This window comes from Rhinatrema bivittatum, chromosome 16 (assembly GCF_901001135.1).
Source record: "Rhinatrema bivittatum chromosome 16, aRhiBiv1.1, whole genome shotgun sequence".
Taxonomy (NCBI): Eukaryota; Metazoa; Chordata; class Amphibia; order Gymnophiona; family Rhinatrematidae; genus Rhinatrema; species Rhinatrema bivittatum.
The window spans coordinates 10,963,691-10,983,606 of NC_042630.1; the positions used below are offsets into that span (position 1 = coordinate 10,963,691).

At 40.1% G+C, this 19,916-nt stretch overlaps 1 protein-coding gene and 1 pseudogene across 1 annotated transcript; both read left to right on the forward strand.

Annotated features, from left to right (window-relative positions):
• Window positions 1-2,188: 2,188 nt before the first annotated feature.
• Window positions 2,189-3,133, forward strand: LOC115077238 (annotated as a pseudogene).
• Window positions 3,134-9,349: 6,216 nt separating this feature from the next.
• LOC115077240 (olfactory receptor 13C9-like) lies at window positions 9,350-10,294 on the forward strand. The gene has a single exon (XM_029579524.1). It carries the CDS (start codon window positions 9,350-9,352, stop codon window positions 10,292-10,294), a length of 945 nt encoding a protein of 314 aa, XP_029435384.1.
• Window positions 10,295-19,916: the final 9,622 nt, after the last annotated feature.

Below are 19,916 nucleotides of genomic sequence, written 5' to 3' on the forward strand. Positions count from 1 at the left end.
ATGGTAGGGATTTTCATAGCTAATGTGAATCTTCATCAGTCTTTTTTTATTTTTATTTTTTTTAAATCTATATTCCGCTTTTTGACACTTCAAAGTGGATTACATTCAGGTACTGGAGGTGCTCTTCATTTGTCCTACCCTCACTCTTCACTTATGAATATGTGAATAAAACTTTAATTATAAGCCATTTTGTGTTCTCTTCTGGTGCTCCATTGCTGTATACTGCATTGAACAAAGTAAATACGATGTATATAGTGTCTGATACAAATAAATGTAAGTTTTTAATAATGCAGCTAAAAGATAAAATATGTACATATTTTCCAACCTGCATAGAGCAATCTCATAGTCAATCACAAAAGAGTCTGTGCAATAAATGTTAAGTCCCACGTGTTCACACTACAAATAGTCCAATGTGCAATGAGGCCTTACCATGCATTTTAAGGTGGTCTGGGAAAACGCTAGCATCAATATTCTAAAATTAGTTTGTCCATACATGCAAATGAAGGAATATAATATGCAAATGAGACAGCGCGAACAAGGTAAATACACTGGTATGAGCGTCCTCCGTGCTTTGTACCAAGTCCTTGTTAATTGCGCAACTCATTTTGGTGTTAACTTACTTTTCACAGGGTTTAGCTGATCGGAAATGCAGAGCCTGTGAGAAAGTAACCCACTATTTGGGCTTTAATGCTTTAGAAATGCATTTTTACATATATGCACAAAAAAGTATGGACTAATGAATAATTATAACCCTGTCAACCAGTTGATGGAACATGGTTCATGTTCTAAAAGATGAAAAAGAGTAGTATGATGGTCCCAAATCTCTAAAATAACTATTTATGAAAAAATTGTTTATATTTTATGCCTTGGCAATACTTGTTTTGTTATATCAGAATTTTTCGTTACTGCCGTATATTGGGCTTTTTTTGTGTGATTAGCTATTTTAAAATATGCATGGAAATATGCACACATGTTATAAAATAGGCTGGTCCCATGCACTTATGCACGCAATTTTAAGTGTGTGCACGCCCAGATATTTAAATTGAGTTTCTGTCACATAAGTTGGGGTATTTTAAAATTGGAGTGCATCCACACCATGATCAGTTTTACCAGTTCGTCCAACAGTTCTCCCAGTCTAGAGAGAGGTTCTCCAAAGCCCCTTGATTTAATACCCTGCAGTCCCCCGGTTATACCTCCTGAATAGCAGAAGTAAAGATTTGTGGCAGAAGGCCAGTCAAGTGTCAGGGCGTGTAAGTATTTACGCTCACATCTCTTGGCTATGTTCCATAACGCCCATGCCCCACCCATAATCATGCCTACGGCACGCCCCTTTTTGAAATCCAATGGGATGTGCGCGTAGTGCGAGATATGCGCATCTGTGTGGCTTTTAAAATTCGGTGGATGTGTGCAAGCCCAACTTGTGTGTGCATCCCCCAATTGAAGTGTGCACCGGACTTTAAAAATCTACACCAAAGTCTTATGCTGGTCTAATAAAATGTCCCGCTGGTCTAATAAAATGTCCCGCTGTCCCGTTTCTTTTGCATTAACATTTGAGACGCTCGCGTCCATATAGAAGGTGTGTGAAGCTGTGCCGCTTTAAGATAAGTACTCCGTTCCATTTTCTAAATATTTGACAAGTCGTACTTTTTTGTTTATCAGCACCCTTATCTACAGCCTATAATGTTCTCCTGAGGAAGCGATCTCCGGATCGCGAAACACCGGCCGCTGTCGGGCTTATTTCTTAAGTTTTTTGTTGGGCTTATTTCTGAAGTTCTGTCTGGGACCAGCTGATTTTTCAAGTTGATTTTGAATCACATTATTGAATATCTTCTCAAACGCACTAGTTTAACATCTACACCGCAAGTGACGAGTAGTCCGGGCGGCAAGTGTATTGTCACTGCCGCCGTCTGGCTTGCTGATGCGGTTCCATTCAAAACTAAGTAATTTTTTGAATTAGTTGTGGTCAGCACAGCATTGGAAATTACTTTACTCTGTCTTTTTTGTGTGGGCTTTTGATATATAAGACAAGTGCCGAAGTTCTTTGTTGCATTGTCTAATAAAATGTATGCCAGCCATAACAGTCCCTCCTGTCCTCTCAAGCAATGTGTTTGTTAGATTCCTGCACTGGTTAAGAAATGCATTAATAAACTGTGCACTCTATGTCTGCTTCAGATTAAAACATGAAGAAATGGCACTGGAAAATCAAACCAGTGCAATGAATGGATTTATCCTTTTGGGATTCTCAGATCTCTCTCTGCAGATGCAACGATTCCTTTTTGTGCTGCTGCTTCTCATCTACATCCTCGCCTTGGTGGGAAACCTGCTCATATTCACCATCCTCACATTGGAGCCCGTCCTCCACAGACCTATGTACTTCTTTCTTAGGAACTTGTCCTTCTTAGAGATCTGTTTTATGATGGTTACAGCCCCCAAAACACTAGTGGTCCTCTTGGCTGAGGACAGAAGCATCACATTCTTTGGATGCGCCTTGCAAATGTATTTATTTTATATCTTTGGCTGTGAAGAATGTGTGTTTCTTGGTATCATGGCCTATGATCGCTATGTCGCAATATGTAACCCCTTGCGTTACTCCTTCCTCATGAGTAACAAAAGGTGTGTTCTTATGACAAGGGGTTCCTGAATTATGTGTGCTTTGTTGCAGCTTGGACAGATAACTTTCATATTAAGTTTGCCTTTCTGCAGGTCTAAGCTAATCCATCATTTCTTCTGTGACGGTCTACCCGTGATGAGGTTGTCTTGTACAGACATTTATGCCAATGACACAATTAGGATGGTTACATCTGTAATTTTCCTGCTCATACCATTCCTGGTCATTCTCTCCTCATACATTTACATTATGTCCACCGTGCTAAAGATGCATTCCCAAGATGGGAGAAGCAAGGCCTTCTCAACCTGCTCCTCTCACCTTGCTGTGGTTATCTTGTTTTTTGAAACTACTATGGTTGCGTATTTTCAGCCCAATACAGGCTCTGCAAATGAGAGAATTGTTGCCTTTATTTATTGCTTTGTCAATCCTATGTTAAACCCGATGATCTACAGCCTGAGGAGCAAAGAGGTGAAAGGAGCCCTGAGGAGAAGATTGTGGGAGAAAACCTCTTTCTTCAGGTTGTGATACCTTCTTTTTTATCAGCAAAGAATTATTCAGTTATCCAAAAAGTTACTATCTTTCAGATCACATAGGTCCTCTCAGATTATTATTTTTCATTTGACCTGGTGTTTTCCTCCTGCCTTTTTGGACTTCTGAAATCTGTCTCTAATTGGGCTATGCTGCGATGAGCCTTCATTTGCAACTCCCTAGGGATTTGTTTTCCATCTATATAAATAAAAATGTAAATGTTTGTTTGTTCAAATTCTTAAATCTCTGAAAGTTCTTGACCGATTGCTTTCAAATTTTCACACAACATTTCATTCGATTTCACGCGTGTTTTTATATACCAGTATTATATAGATGTCACACCTGTGACAGGTAAAACCATGTTTTTTGGGAAAAACAGCACCATCTGTTGGACGTTAAAGCAACACACGCTATCTACAATATAAATGGGCTCTGACCGACGGACCACAAATGCGCAGTAGAGAGCAGCTCTACCACGCATGTGCAGACCATAGAGATCTGTGCTACGTGCTGGGTATCACAGAGGGGAGGAGAAAAGGGCAGACGAGTCGCCGCCCCGAGAAATGGCTCAGCCCGTTCCTCCAGCGCTGGGGAAGGGGGGAGGGAGTAGGGACTGCCGGACAGTTACACACAGGAGGAGGAAAGGGTAAAAGAGTCGCCGAGCCAGTCCGTCCACTGCCGAGGAAGGGGGGGAGGGACTTGAGATGGCCAGAGCAGAGCTAATGCGCATTGTGAAATTAAACCAGACTGAGCCACGGCAACACATGACCGGGTACAGCTAGTAATTTTATAAATTTCTTCTCAATTCAGCCCAACCATAATAACAACAGTTCTAATAACAAACTATGGATCTTTATAGAATTCAATTAACATGGACCCTAAATCCAGCCACTAGATGTCACCATTGCATGAAGACTGAGGCCTCTGACTCCATTAGTCCAATAAAGAGAGAGCATCTGCAATTTGTTTCTTTGTTGATGTTTATTGCTCTGTCAAAAAAACAAAAAACAGAATCAAGAATGGCTGCATGCATTTTGCCATGAATTATTGTGTCCAATGCTTACTACCTAATATTTATATTTGAATGGCCATAACTTCCAGAAATAAAACTTTTAAAAGAGAAATGTTGGAATCCTAAATCCAAAAGTTAGGAGCCTTAAATCATTTGAAAGTCAGCCTCCATTTTATTTACTCAGAATCTGTGATGGCAAATTTTCTCGATAAAAATGATTGAAAACAAAATCTCTCCAATAATTAATGTCCAGGGGCAATGAAGCATGAAAGATTAATTAGAATGTTGGTAATTATCCGTTATGAATTCCCTGCATGCGGGGACAGATGGATAGCAGTGCTGCAAATATGCAGTTATCTGTAGATAAAAAGCAAAATGTTTGTGTTACCCATTAACAGGAGGAGTCTTAGTAGGTCATATGCTGTATTTTATGGGATCAAGATAATGGTGGTGAAGTACATGAAATCCTGAGATATAAGTTTCATCTTTAAAAAGATCCCGGAGCACACAAGAAGACAATAAAGAAAATTTGTAAAAGTCCTTCTATCACAGGTACAAAGTTCATGTTCCCCTTATTTTTCATTGGTTGATAGGATTCTTTGCAGAAAGATTATTCACTTAATTGGAGCAATATCAACATACGTTTGCATTTATTTACATTAACTTACATCCTGCATATTGTAGAATTTCACAGAAGATGATGTAGGACATGAGCTTTCAATACCACACAGTTTCCTTCTTCAGGTTATAATTGGGAATTAACAAAAGACAGCAAGCTCCATAAAAAATGGCATTAAATTAATTAGAAATCTCCCCATTTTACAAAACAAAGCTGTGGTTCAAATTAATAGAAAAGTGCAAAGAATCAACTACAAGCATTCCCAGTTTGGAGACAATAGGAAGGAAAGAAGAAGGAACAAATAGGAAGAGAGGCATAAAGCAGAAAGAAAATAAAAAAGAAGGATCTACTGCTCTATAGACTCATAAAAGAGGAAGAGAAATGAATTAATTGGGCAAGGATGAGTGAAGATGGAAGCCCAGATTTGCTGTAGCTTTAACAGTTTCAAGTGACTCTGCAATCCCAGCTAACGTCTCATGAATTTAGAAAGGGTCAACCCATCCTAACCAGGTTTCCACTTCAGATGCAGCTACTCTTTCTAGTTTGCATTTTTGTCTGTATTTCTCAGTCCTCTCTAATCTTCCCTGAGGTAAAAATCTCATTTTCTGATGGGACTCAAATTGGCAGTTTCTCCATGAATTTTCCTTTTAAGCAGCAGGATCAGAGTTGCAATCTACACTGTTGCCAGGATTAAGATTTCAGTATAATCCATATTAAATTTGTGATGAACATAGAAAGCTGATCCTGTGGCTCCGGCTGGAACTTTCAAGGGTAAAGAATTTAATTTTAGCAAGGTTGTTCATAACACGGAACTCCTCCCTACCCAACATAAAACAATGTCAAAGGTTACCTGCTTCTAGAGTGAAGGGAGACAAGGAAAAATGCAGGATTGCATCAACTATGGAGAAAGGTTTAGGTTATTTATTTGATTTGTTTAATGTAAAAAGGGACTATTCAAAAGCAATCTTTTCCAAAAAAGGGATCAATGAAGAGAATTCCCTAAATTGTGAGGTAGGCCATGTGGCTGAAACAGGCAACGGGCAGATAAGGATATGTAAATTTCTGAAAAGATTTATTTGTAAATGTTGAGGCTGATATTAAAAAAAAAGAGCAGGGTACTTAAATATAGGTAACAAAGTTAGAAACCTGTTAAATTCCTTTTTTTAGTAGAAAATTCACCTAAATAGGGCCCTCTACCTCATGATCCTAAATGTATGTCTACTATTTATTTTCCTGAGTTTGTGCCCCTAAGTTAGGTACCTGGTGCTGATAATCAGTTCCAAGCACCTGTTTCCTCACCCTAACTCCACTCCTGCGGGCACCCGCTTTTTTGACCAATAAATTTAGGTGCCTAGTGAAATTATGAGGTCCGTATATTCAGATGTATATTTGGGTACTTAGCCAGCTAGGGGCTTGATTTACTAAAGCTTCTTCCCATTCTGGGTCTTTGGGAAAAATGCTTGGTGAATGAAGCCCTAAGTTAGGAGCTGTTCCGGGCGCATAACTGGGAGGAGTTGGAGTTAACCAGCTAAGTTACCCAGCAATTCAAATATTCAGAATTAGCTGGCTAAATCTGGTTGACCCAAAGAGCAGTTCTAAAGTTTGCCGGATAAAGTTAGCCCGTTATATTCAATAGTGTGGTTACACTATTCTCTATCCTAATGAAGTCTATTTAATAGAAAAGATTGACATGATAGACAAAATGGAAGACAAATTTGTGGTCCAGTAAGAATATTGTCAATACCACAAAATAGCCATGAACTTAATAGTTATTTAGTCTTCGTAAACAAGTCAGAAGAAGTAAACATATCAATTTGGACCTTGTAAGTAATCTAAGGCAAGGACATGTAATTTGAAGCTACAAAAATTAGAATAGCCCATAATAGTGTAACAGAAGCAGACAATTTTCTACCTATGCACCTTGCTCCTAATTGTCAAAGGGAAACAAATTGGGTATTTATTTTTGAAAACTGCCACATGATCCATATTTTGAAAGTGCCTATGGTAACGCCTGCTATTGGTATGGTCGATCGGGTGACAAAAGTGTTTGTATATTTGAAAATCCAAATGTCACATGCTATATATTCCACCAATCTAAACATGTTTTGGGAGAAATTCCCATTTAAAAAAATACATTTTTCTTTATTTCAAATTTAAAAAGACCAGAATAGGCAAAAAATAAAAAATAAATAAAAGAACAGAAAGGAAACAACATTAATTCTCCAAATTAAGTTGAAGTGTATTGCATCTTAATGTAGTAACAGTGTTCATAAATGCTAAAAATTCAGGACTTCTAGTGACTCTATTATCCCTTATTAAAATTTGTTTTATGCATTTTATTATGTGAATGTTTCAATCTGTTCCCCACCAAAAACATTGGAGGGTGTTGGCTACAAATCGTTTAAATAAATAATTTTGACTTTTCTCACTTTTATCCAATACAAATCTCTCCAGTGAGAGCATGACCCATAATGTTACATCATAAATAACAAGTGGTGACCATTAATCACATGCTTCTACTATTTAACATAAAAATTTCACAAGGTGCATAAATTCAAAAAATGAGTAAAAATGTTACTTTCAAAATTTAGAATGTAAACAATGTATGACAATATAACAAATCTATCTCTTGCATATTCATTGTGGGTATCCTTTACAGGAGAAGTCAAGATAGGGGAACCCTTTCAACGGAAAGGAGGCTCTAGAACAGTGGTTCTCAACCCTGTCCTGGGGACCCCCCCAGCCAGTCGGGTTTTCATGATATCCACAATGAATATGCATGAGAGAAAATTTGCATGTTATGGAGGCAGTGTATGCAAATTTTCTCTCATGCATATTCATTGTGGATATCATGAAAACCCGACTGGCTGGGGGGGTCCCCAGGACAGGGTTGAGAACCACTGCTCTAGAATGAGGGGTGATAGGTTGAAGGTGAAATGGGTAGACTCTGGAGTAATCTCAGGAAGTATTTCTTGTCAGAGTGTATTATTTATTTATTTATTTATTTATTTATTTAACAGCTTTTAATATACCGGTGTTCGTGCGAGCACATCGCGCCGGTTTACAATAAACTTGCGAAAGGAGGAAATTACAAAAAACAGGGAGTGGGAGATGGAGCAGGTTTGAGAAAAAAAGGGGGGGGGAGAGGGGGGAAAGTAAAGGAGGAAGAAGATAGCAGCTGAGAAATTAAAAGGAATGTAACATTATTTACATGAGAGGCAATAAATGAGGGATAAACATTGTCACAAAGTTACAGCGGATAATGAAAGAAATATGGATTGTATGGAGTATATATATGGAGGCTTATTTACGGTAGTTATGGCAAGTTATGAGGAACATATATATATGCTTATTTACAGCAGTTATGGCAGGAGAAGAAAGACAATTAATTTTAACTTTTAACATGCAGATTGTACAGGTTGTAAGGTAGATGGGGTGCGGTAAAGTGTAAGGTGAGGGGGTATAGGGTGGGTGGGTGGTGGGCGGTACTGTGACTAGGGGGGATTAAAGGGGGTTGTAGAACAGGGTGTAGAACAGGGGTGGGCAATTCCGGTCCTTGAGGGCCACAAACCAGTCTGGTTTTCAGGATATCCCTAATGAATATGCATGAGAGAGATTTGCATGCACTCTGCCTCAGTTGTATGCAAATCTTTGTCATGCATATTCATTAGGATATCCTAAAACCTCGACAGGTTTGTGGCCCTCGAGGACTGGAATTGCCCACCCCTGGTATAGAAGATGCATGGAATGGCCTTCCAGTGGAGGTGGAGTTAAAAATAGTCTCTGAATTCTAGAAAGCACAGGATAAATATAGGGGATCTCTGAAGGAGTAATGGGAAATGATAAGATTAATTTGTTGGATGGATGGGCAGACTGGATGGATCATAAGGTCTTTTTCTACTTTCATGTTTCTACGCTTTTATGTAATAACACAATATTAGCCAATTTAATGTACCATTTTTCCACATCTGGCTTTTCTATATTTTTCCATTTGGCTGCTTTAATCATTCAGGCTGTATTTTTTTTTTCAGATGGGATGACCAGAATTGAATACAATCCTCAAGGCTGCACCATAGATCTATAAAGAGATAATACATTATTCTCAGTTTTATTCTCCATTCCTTTTTGAAAATACAACTATTAATATAATATGTCAAAATAAATTTTGTTAAATAACATCACCTATGATGCTATTTCCTTTTTCTTTTCAATTTTCAAAGACTACTGATAACATCCCTTATTTCTTATGAGGGAAAAGGGGAAATGGTGGTAGAATGACAACCCCGGGCTAATTCTCCCTTTTGCTTTGAGTTGGTTGGCACGGAGGATTTTGATTCCCAGGATGCTTGCTAAACCATGAACACCTGGTTTGAGACTGGTGTTACCATTAGGGGCTTAGCAGAGAGCACACCACATTGTTTTCTGTGCACCTGTTAAAGCTTATGACATTCCCACATTTAAAAGGGGGTATGTTTTTATCCTAGTTAAATAAAAGGTATGCAGCTATACAAATCTCTCTTTTCCTCTAAAGCATTGTATTTATCGTGTACTCTATGTCCACTTCAGATTAAAATGTGAAGAAATGGAACTGGAAAATCAGACCCGTGCAATAAGTGGATTTATCCTTTTGGGATTCTCAGATCTCTCTCTGCAGATTCAACGATTCCTTTTTTTGCTGCTGCTTCTCATCTACATCCTTGCTATGGTGGGAAACCTGCTCGTCTTTGTCATACTCACAGTGGACCCGGTCCTCCACACGCCCATGTATTTCTTTCTCAGGAATTTGTCCTTCTTAGAGATCTGTTTTACAACAGTTACAGCCCCCAGAACACTAGTGGTCCTCTTGGCTGAGGACAGAAGCATCTCATTTCTTGGATGCGCCTTGCAAATGTATTTCTTCTTTTCTTTGGGCAGTGAGGAATGTGTGCTTCTTGGTATCATGGCCTATGATCGCTTTGTCGCAATATGTAACCCCTTGCGTTACTCCATTGTCATGAGCAACAAAAAGTGCATTCATATGGCAGTAGGTTCCTGGATTATGAGTGTTGTGTTTCAGTTTGGACAGATAACTTTCATATTAAGTTTACCTTTCTGCAGGTCTAAGCTAATCCATCATTTCTTCTGTGACGGTCTAACTGTATTGAGGTTGTCTTGTGCTGACATTTATGTCAATGACATAATCAGATTGGTTGCATCTGTAATTTTCCTTCTCATACCCTTTGTGGTCATTCTGTCTTCTTATATTTACATTATCTCCACCGTGCTGAGGATGCATTCCAAAGATGGAAGAAGCAAGGCCTTCTCAACCTGCTCCTCTCACCTTGCTGTGGTTATCTTATTCTTTGGGACTCTTATGCTTGCATATTTTCAGCAAAATTTAGGCTCTGCAAATGAGAGAATTGTTGCCTTTATTTATTGCTTTGTCAATCCTATGTTAAACCCGATGATCTACAGCCTGAGGAGCAAAGAGGTCAAAGGGGCCTTGAGGAAAAGATTGTGGGAGAAAATGTCTCTCTTCAGGTTATGATACCTTCTTTTGGGTAAAAAAATAATTATCCAGTTATCCAAAGCTTTTACTAGCTTCTGATATCTCTTCCTCAGACAATTATTTTTCATTTGACCTAGTGGTTTCCTTCTGAGGTTTTTGGACTTCAGAAATTGATTCCTATTGTGATATGCTGCTATGAGCCTTCCTTGCAACTCTAGGAATATTTTCCCTAATTGTATACATTTCCTCTTCATTCAGAATAGCAATCATAAAAACAGTTCTTAGGGGCAGGGCCTTGATCTCTGGATCCTTGTACAACCAAGTGAACATGGACCCTAACCAGAAGGTGTCACCATTGAATGATAAATGAGCCTCCCTACTGCCCAGAGGCTGTGAATTAATACATATGCTTGAATTTTTCTGTTAAAATATCAGCGTCTGATTTTACAAACAGAAAAGGAAAATATAGCAAAGTAAAGCAATTGTGCAGTAGAGGTAGCCATGAAAATTGTTCAAACTATCAACTGGCAGTATTTGGTCTTTTGAATTCCTACTCTTTTTGAAACATCTTGCCCAGGTCTCATCCATTTTTTCCAAATGGAGTTTGGTTCTGTACAATAATATAGAGTCGATTTGCAGTATGAAGTATGTTGCTTCACATTTTTAATGGAAGACATCTCATATTTTCACAGATCATCGGTGGAAAGCAAAAGTTTTGAAGGGAATTTTTTTAAAGCGACCTCAAATGCATTACTGGGCCTAGACTATTCTGTTGGGAAATAGTGAACCAGGGATGCTTGGTTTCAAGTCCTGCTGACATTGCTTGTGCCTTTGGGCAAGACGCTACACCATCCCTTGCTTCAGGTACAAGCTTACAGGTCTATTTTTTAGCTGTGCTAGCTTTTTTTCCCAGGTGGTAAATTACCTAATTCTCTAATAAAATGCAGTATTTAAAACACCATGCATTATTCTCATCCAGCATGGCAAGTATACTAATGACCTGATTAGCATGCAAATGCATGTTAATTAGCTTATTCCTGGCCCAATACATGCAAAGACAATAAATTGCCTGGGATGATCAGGATGCTAATGGGCGTCCTAATGCTCCCAGGGCCATTCCTGAAAGCAGCAAACTGGCCCCTTCCAAAAGCTATAAAGATATCTGTCCTGAACCAAGTTACTGCCTTCCCCAGACTGCACTTTCCTTTTAATTCTTTTTCCAATCATGAATTTATTCATTTTTATATAATACAATAGACACAAACCAATTACAGCAATAAATCCAATTCAAATAACATAGTAGCTACCCCTCCTGTTCCACTATCCCTCTCCTCTCACTCTCCTTTTCCCTCTCTATAAACTGTGATTGAGTTGGCCACAATAATTTTATTATTATTGCTAGTGCTGCAATTTTTAGTGCACATAAAATTATACTTTCAGGTGGCTGAATATCTACTTAGGCATATTAAACAATTCTACTCGTGTACCTCACAAGGGCCTGAACCCGTGTCCCATCATCCAAAGTTCCCAAAAAAAGGGTTATAACATTTAGAACCCCTAAGCAAAGCCCTGTTCTAAATCTCCCAACACCTCTGCTTTGTCAAAAAAATCACCTCCTAGAGGCCGGCTCTGCCCCAGTCTAACCCACACCTCCCACCCCCCCTAGATTTACTAAACTTGCTATGGTGGCCTGGGGGAGATCTGGAGGCCCAGGCTGGTCAATAACTTGCCTTTGTGCCATCATGGGTGTGGAGCCTAGGAGATCTGCTGAGCCCCCCGATAGACCACCAGGACAATTTCAAAAACCCCAGATGGGGTTGGGGAAGTTGGCGGCTGGCCTCATGAGGGCAATTATTTGACAAAGGGGGGAGGGTTGGGGGTGTGAGTAGAGGCTTCATCATGTAGTTTTCCATGCTTAAAGTTTTATTCAAATTAATAGTTAATTCACTGCAATATAAAATCTTCTGAAGCAGCTTATACAGCATAGTAATGTCTTCATGAGCTGAATGAGATGTAGTTATATTTTTTAAACTTTCCCATACCAGAATTTTGCATGCTATATTTCTACTGCTGTTATTTATATACATCTTGGTAGACAAATTTCATGTACAATTTTGCTAATTTTTTCTAACTTTGCTTCCATTAGTACATCGATCTCCTTGTTATTTAAGAGTGTGAATACCGATTTTAGGATTCCTCTGTGAAAAGGAATTAAAAAATCATAAGCTTTCCTCCATAGTACAAAAGAAAATGGAGCCTAGCGTGGTGGTGTGTATAGCTGACTACATCTATATTTCTCTCTATCAGGACTTTAAGGTCCTCCCAAGGAGCTTCCTTCATCAGGTCTTCATTGAAAGAAATGAAAAGGTCCAGTAGACCAAGAGGCCTGTTTGAGAGCAGTCCTCCATCCACAGGAGTTTCACCAAATCCATGACTACCTTCAGTTCAGAAAGCATCTGAAAGCTTGACTTTTCTGTCAGTCTTTTTGTGGGTGATGCTAAGAAATGGCTAGCTCACCTAGAAGAAATGGGCCGGTCACCCAGCGATCTGATTTCCCTGCCCCTCTCCTGCATAGATGCAAATTTAATTTCTTTTAGTATTTACAAGACTCATAATTTCATAACTCACCTTTTTGTTTGACCATGTTGCTCTATTTAGTTAGTTGTTGTACTCTTTGGTTGTTTGCTTATTTTTCTTATTGTAACTTTGCTTACTTAAGTTCTACCATGTCTTAGTTGAATGTTAAAAAATGTGGGTAATGAACCCTTAGAAAAAATAAATAATATACAGTATATATCCATATAAATACATTTTATGTTTATATATGTAATATTTTCTTCCATCCTTGCTCATAGTTATGGGACCTTGTAGTGTTCTTTAAAAGTTGTATTTCTGGAAGCTTTGGTCATTCAAATATAAATAGTAGTAAATATTGGACATATTAATTCATGACAAAATGATTGTAGCCATTCTTGGTTCTTTTATTGTTTTTGTATTATTTTGTTTTACAGAGAAATAAATGTCAACAATTGCAAATGATATCTTTTATTGCACTGACAATATACTTGTGATGAGCTTTGGAGAACTTTGCTCACCTCACTGTATCAGGCCAATAAGAGTTAACTGCCAGAATTGTCCAATTACAAAATCTAGGCTTGGTCAATCTGCTTCCTTGCATGTGCCTAGACTACTCCAGTTTTGATTGTCACACTTCCTTGTTCCTTCCATGAGTGCAATAATCTAATCAATCAAGTCTTTCTATGCCATAATTATGATTTGCTTTTTGATAACATGCCACTGAATAATAAAGAAGGGATAAATAGGAAAACCTTTTCTTTAGCAAATCATTATTTCAACTTCCAGAAGTCATTGCATATTTCTTTTCATTTACAACAAGTCAAGGATGCAAGATCAATAATTTCCATAAACCCAGTGCATGCCAGTATACTCTGTTTCAATCTGTTTGGATTTAAAATGTCAAATAACTATGGGAGGGATTTTCATAGTATTGTGCATCTTCACCACTCTTCAGTTGTCCCACCCTCCCCTTTAACTTATGAATATGAAATAAAACGTTATCTAATAAAATACCATTTTGTATTCTTTGGTGTTTCCTTGTAGCATTGAACAAGATAAATCACATGTATACAGTTTCTGATACAAATATAATTGTAAAATTTTAATAAGGCACCTAAAAAATAAACTATGTGCTTACTTTCCAACCTACATAACCCTAATAGTCAATCACAAAGGGAGCTTATGCAATAAATTTTAAGTCCCCCATGTGCACACTACAAATAGTACACTGTGCAATGAGGCCTTACTGTCCTTGTTAAGGTGGTCTGGAAAAATGTTAGCCTGAATACTCTAAAATTAGTTTGTCCATATATGCAGGGCCAATTCTGGTTAATAAGCCGGCATTGGTTTGAAGAGCTCCAACCTGGTTAACTGGAGACCCAAGGAAGCATGGCATTTGAGATATTTAAACTTACAGGCAACCAAGATTTTCTTGGATAGATTCAGGGATGGCTTTCAAATCCCTTCCAAAGGGCCATTCAATGGATCAGACACCACTAACCCCAGTTCTGCCTGTCACCTTGCAGCAGTCATTAGACCAAGTCTAGTGAAGGAGATCCAGCTGTGGGCCTCGCTTCTGGCCAGCTTGTTGCATTTATGAGTTTCTTAAGCTGGACTCTATGAAAAGCTACAAGTGTACATTTTAAACTGTAGTGTACCCGCATGTCTTTTTCACCTTTGACCAAGTTACTGCCTCCCCAAGCTGCCTCTTTAATTGCTGCTAAAATTATACTTTTAGGTGGCTGAAAATCTACTTAGACACGTACAAACTACTCTACTCATGTAAGTCACAAAGAGCTTGACTAAGCCTTTGAACATTTACCCCTTATAGTTTATATTTGAGGAGAGGAAATGACTTAATAAAACCCCTTAACACTAATTAATATCTGGCTGTGCATGGTTTTATGTGCATTTGGAAAATCCAAGAGTTGTTTTTGCTGTGGGTATATCTGTCATCTGGCCATATCATGAGGCTTTTCTGAAGGGATAGTGCACACAATACATATCACACTTCAGCAAAGGTGGACCCAGGAACAGAGTGGGAGAAGCAGCAGGAGTCCGAGTCCTTCCTCTCACTGCCACTGTCACCAAATGATGAGAAGAGAAGCGGAAGCCTGCGATGCCACTCTTCCCACTGTCTTCAGAGAGTTGAAGGAGCAGTGGGAGTTTTGGCACCGCTGCCAGTGTTGCTGGAAATGTCCCATGGAGCCACGGAGCTGTTGGCAGAAGTGTCTGCAGTGGCAAGGGAAGGACAGAGAAAAGGCAACAGATGAGTGATGTGAAACACACCATGCAATAACTATGGCACATTTAGTTTAACTTGGAGTCCAGTATTCAAAAAAAAAACCTGAGCTTATACATTTAGGGGCGGATTTTAAGAGCCCTGCTCGCCTAAATCCGCCCAAATCCGGGCGGATTTAGGCGAGCAGGGCCCTGCGCGCCGGTGAGCCTATTTTACATAGGCCTACCGGCGCGCGCAGAGCCCTGGGACTAGCGTACGTCCCGGGGTTTTCTAAGGGGGGCGGGCCCGAACTGCGTGGCGTTTTCGGGGCGTGTCGGGAGCGTTCCGGGGGCGGTCCAAGGGGGCGTGGCTACGGCCCGGGGCGGTCCGAGGGCGTGGCCGCGCCCTCCGGACCCGCCCCCAGGTCGCGTCCCGGCACGCTAGCGGCCCGCTGGCGCGCGGGGATTTACGTCTCCCTCCGGGAGGCATAAATCCCCCGACAAAAGTAAGGGGGGGGGTTTACACAGAGCCGGGTGGGTGGGTTAGGTAGGGGAAGGGAGGGGAAGGTGAGGGGAGGGCAAAAGAAAGTTCCCTCCGAGGCCGCTCCGATTTCGGAGTGGCCTCGGAGGGAACGGGGGTAGGCTGCGCGGCTCGGCGCGCGCCGGCTATACAGAATCGATAGCCTTGCGCGCGCCGATCCAGGATTTTAGCGGATACGCACGGCTACGCGCATATCTACTAAAATCCCGCGTACTTTTGCTTGCACCTGATGCGCCAGCAAAAGTACGCCTATTCGCGCGGTCTGAAAATCTACCCCTTAGGGTAGATTTTATAAAATTACGCGCGCGCGTACTTTTGTTTGTGCACCAGGCGCGAACAAAAGTACGCTGGATTTTATAAGATACGGGCGTAGCCGCGCGTATCTTATAAAATCCGGGGTCAGCGCACGCAAGGGGGTGCACATTTGTGCAACCTGCACACGCCGAGCCCGGCGCGCGCTGCCTGTTCCCTCCCCTTCCCCTCCCTTCCCCTACCTAACCCACCCCCTTGGCCCTATCTAAACCCCCCCTACCTTGTTGGCAGATTTATGCCTATAAGCAGGCGTAAATCTGCGTGCGTCAGCGGGCTGCTGGCGTGCCATCACCCGACGTGGGGGCTGGTCCGGAGGCCTCAGTCATGCCTCGGGCCGGTGCCACACCACCGGACCTGCCCCGAACTGCCCCCTGATCCCGGGCATGCCCCCGGACATGCCCCCTCCCCGCCCCTTTTACGAAGCCCCGGGACTTACACGTGACCCGGGGCTGTGTGCACGCCGGCGGCCTATGCAAAATAAGCACGCCGGCGCAGGGATTTTAAAATATGGCCCTTAGAGCCCTAACTTAGATGCCCAAGTTTTCAGCTAAAAATTCATGTACATTTAGGCCTAATGTTTATTTGGCTATGTTTATGGTCCTAAATTAGGTACCTATTGTTTCATATTTGTATTAAACTCATAATGATGTTTATGCACTCTAAAGCCACCCATGTCGCCACCAAATTTTAGGCACCTAAACATACATGCCTAGTGAAACTAGGAGCTTAAATTTAGGTACTCAGCAATAATACATTTTCAAATGGGCAATTTAGGGGGCTAACTCCAAGAGCTGTTAGCTGAAACCCGTGTTATTTTTATTAGTTGAATCTGTGATGGCAAATTTTCTCAATTCAAACTGTTGAAAACAAAATCTACCCCAATAATTAATGTCCAGGGGAAATGAAGCATGAAAGCTTAATTAGAATGTCTGTAATTATCTGTTATGAATTCCCTCCATGCAAGGACAGATAGTGCTACAAATATGCAGTTATTTGTAGATAAAAAGCAAAATATTTGTGCTCCCAGGTTTTCCATTAGTTGGAGGAATCTTAGTGGCTCATGATGTATTTTATGGGATCAAGAATAAAGGTGGTGTAGTACATGAAACTGTGAGACCACATAGGTTTCTTCTTTAAGAAGGTACCAAAGCCAACAAGAGGACAATGAAGAAAATTTGTAGAAGCCATTCTATCACAGGTACAAAGTACATTTTCCACTTATTTTTCATTGGTTGGCGGGATTATTTGCAGAGTGTGATGAGTTTGATTGGAACAACATCAACAGACTGTAAATGTTTTACAAACGATGATGTAAGAGATGAAGATTTGATACCACCACACAGGTTCGTTCTTCAGGTTATAATTGGGGATAACAAAAGACAGCAAGCACCTTAAAAAAGGCATTAAATTGCTTAGAAATAAATCAAGGCTGAGATTCACATTAATAGAAGCATTGCAAAGAATCAAATCCAAATGATCTCAGTCTGGACATGATCAGTAGGAAAGAACATGAAATCAATGGAAAGAGATGCATAAAGTAGAAAGAGATTTAAAGATGGGTAAACTGATCTATAAGTTAATGAGAGAAGAATGGGAAAGAATTTATTGTGCAAGGATGAGTGACGATAGGAGGCCAGATTTGCTGTAGCTTGAATGGTTTCAAATAAGGTAACCTGTTTTATGAATTTAGAATGTTTCAACTCATCCCAACCTGGATTTCACTTGAAATGCTCCCATTCTAGGATGCATTGACTGAGAAATAATGCTGCCGGGACTGAAAACCTGGATTTCCTGATGGGACTCAAATTTGCACATTTTCCCCAGGCATGCTCTTTTTAAGCAAGCAGGATTAGAATTGCAATCCACTCTGTTGCCAGTATTAAGATTTTATTATATCCCATTTCGTATCTGAGAAGCAAAGAGTGCCAGTGCGAAGAGGAGTTAAGAAATAACAATCAGAGTGGAGTTGATCGTGGCTCATACTGGAACTGCAAAGAATGATCCTTCATTTCAACAATCCTCCCAAGACCTCTATGCCCCCCCCCAACCCCCCCCCCCCACAAAAAACAATATTGAAAGATGCTTGCTTGTAGAGTAGTCATTCTTTGTCATATAACGTGGATTTTCTCTTGATGCACAATGTTTAATTCAAGTTTTGCCCATGAGTTGCAGTGACTGTTGGAAATGTGTTATAATGTGTAAATACAGAATAAAAGTCAAGGCAAGGTTTCTGTTAGGTTCCTAGTGCTGAAAATGCATGCAACCTAATGCCTCCCCTTCAGGCACCCACCTATCCAGAAGTGGCTTGAAGTCTGCAAGGTAGCCAGATAACCTTTTCAGGCTAACTTTAGGACAACTCTTTGGTGCAACGAGTTAGATAAATTATCTGGCTAACTCTCAATACTGGAGTTAGCAATATAACTTAGTTGACTAATTTAACTGTTCTCAGAAATGCCCCCAGAATACCCCTACATTATTCAGATACATTTTTAGCCAGATAATGAGTTATTTGGCTACAGTTTAGCTGGAAAAGTGCTCAAAATATTCAAAAGTCAGCATTTGGCCGGATAACATGTGAGCTATCCTGCTAAATGCCTCTGAATTTAGAATTCTATGATTCTAAATTTAGGAACTCAGCCCTATTAAATTTTTAAAAGGGCCCATTTAGGAGCTGACTCTCAAAGTAGCAAGGATGCTGTTTTCAATGAGAAGTGAGTATTATACTACAGAGACCTTGGAATAAGAGACAGAATAATGCACTTCAGTGTGAAAGAGTAAGATGGAAGGCAAACCTGAACCCTTTGAATAAACTGTTCTAGTATGAGTATTGTCAGAAACATGGAGAGCCATTAACTTAAGTTAATAAATCTTAAGAACAAGCTAGAAATAAGAAAACATATCATTTTACAACTAGATTAATATGTGCCATGAATTGGAGAAGTGGGCCTAGGTCCTGGCAGGCAGAACTGAAGCAACATAAGACAAGGGCAAAGTGTAGAAACAGTCCAAGTCCAGGGCAGATAGATAGCGGATAAGTGGAGATCTGGACCGAGATTGAAATAGGCAGTGAACATGCAGAAGCTGAGAGACAAGTGAAAGTCAGGGCAGGCAGCAATCAGGCAAGGTTAAAATCCATTCCATGAAAGTCTGAAGAGGCTGACGGGAAGTGGGAACAGACAGGGCAAAAAGGCAAGGATGAGGCAAGGCTAATGCGAGTCATGAACTGGAGTCAAAGGCAGGAACTAGAGACAAGGGCAGGAACAGCAGGCAAGAGAGGATCATGGCAAGGCAAACACACACTGCAGGCATGGACACGGCTAGTGACCTGTTACTGAGCAGTTGGCTGGTAGCAAAGGATTTCCTTATATATTATGACAGAATGTGATGTCATCAGGAAGTGCTCTAGGAAATTCTGGTAGCGGGGCCTATAAGAGGTAGTCCTGATGGCAGGAAGTAGGATGCTGCATGGTGCTTGATGCTATGCCAGGCATGCTGGGAGGTAAGGGTATTACAATAAGTAATCCAACATCATAAGGGAAAGAGGATACTTATATACTATTATAAGTTCAATATGTGGATCAGATAAACAGTAAAATTGTTTCACTGGGTTATACTCAAAAGGCAAGGAGGCGTAATTTGAAGCTACAAAAGTTGGACAAGTCAGATATCCTACCTGGGGACAATTTAGAATAGTCCATATTAGTGCAGGCAATTTTGTATCTATGCACTTTGCAGCTAATTATCAAAAGAAAACTGGGTAATTTCCTTTTGATAATTTCCCACATGATCCACGTGCCAAATTCTGCATATGTATTTTTGCGATGGATCGGGGTAGTTTGTAAGTTTGAAAATCCACATCTTTGCATGCTTTATACTCCCCACATCTAAATGTGTTATTGAGAATGCCTCTTAATTTATAAAATAAATGTTTTCTTTGTTTCAAAATTTTGAGGAAAAGAATATTCAATAAATAAATAAAAACAACAGCGATACATAAATATGAAAGTATTA

Excerpts from the sequence above, each read along its gene's own strand:
- LOC115077240 (XM_029579524.1), top strand. The coding sequence starts at position 9,350 with ATGGAACTGGAAAATCAGACCCGTGCAATAAGTGGATTTATCCTTTTG.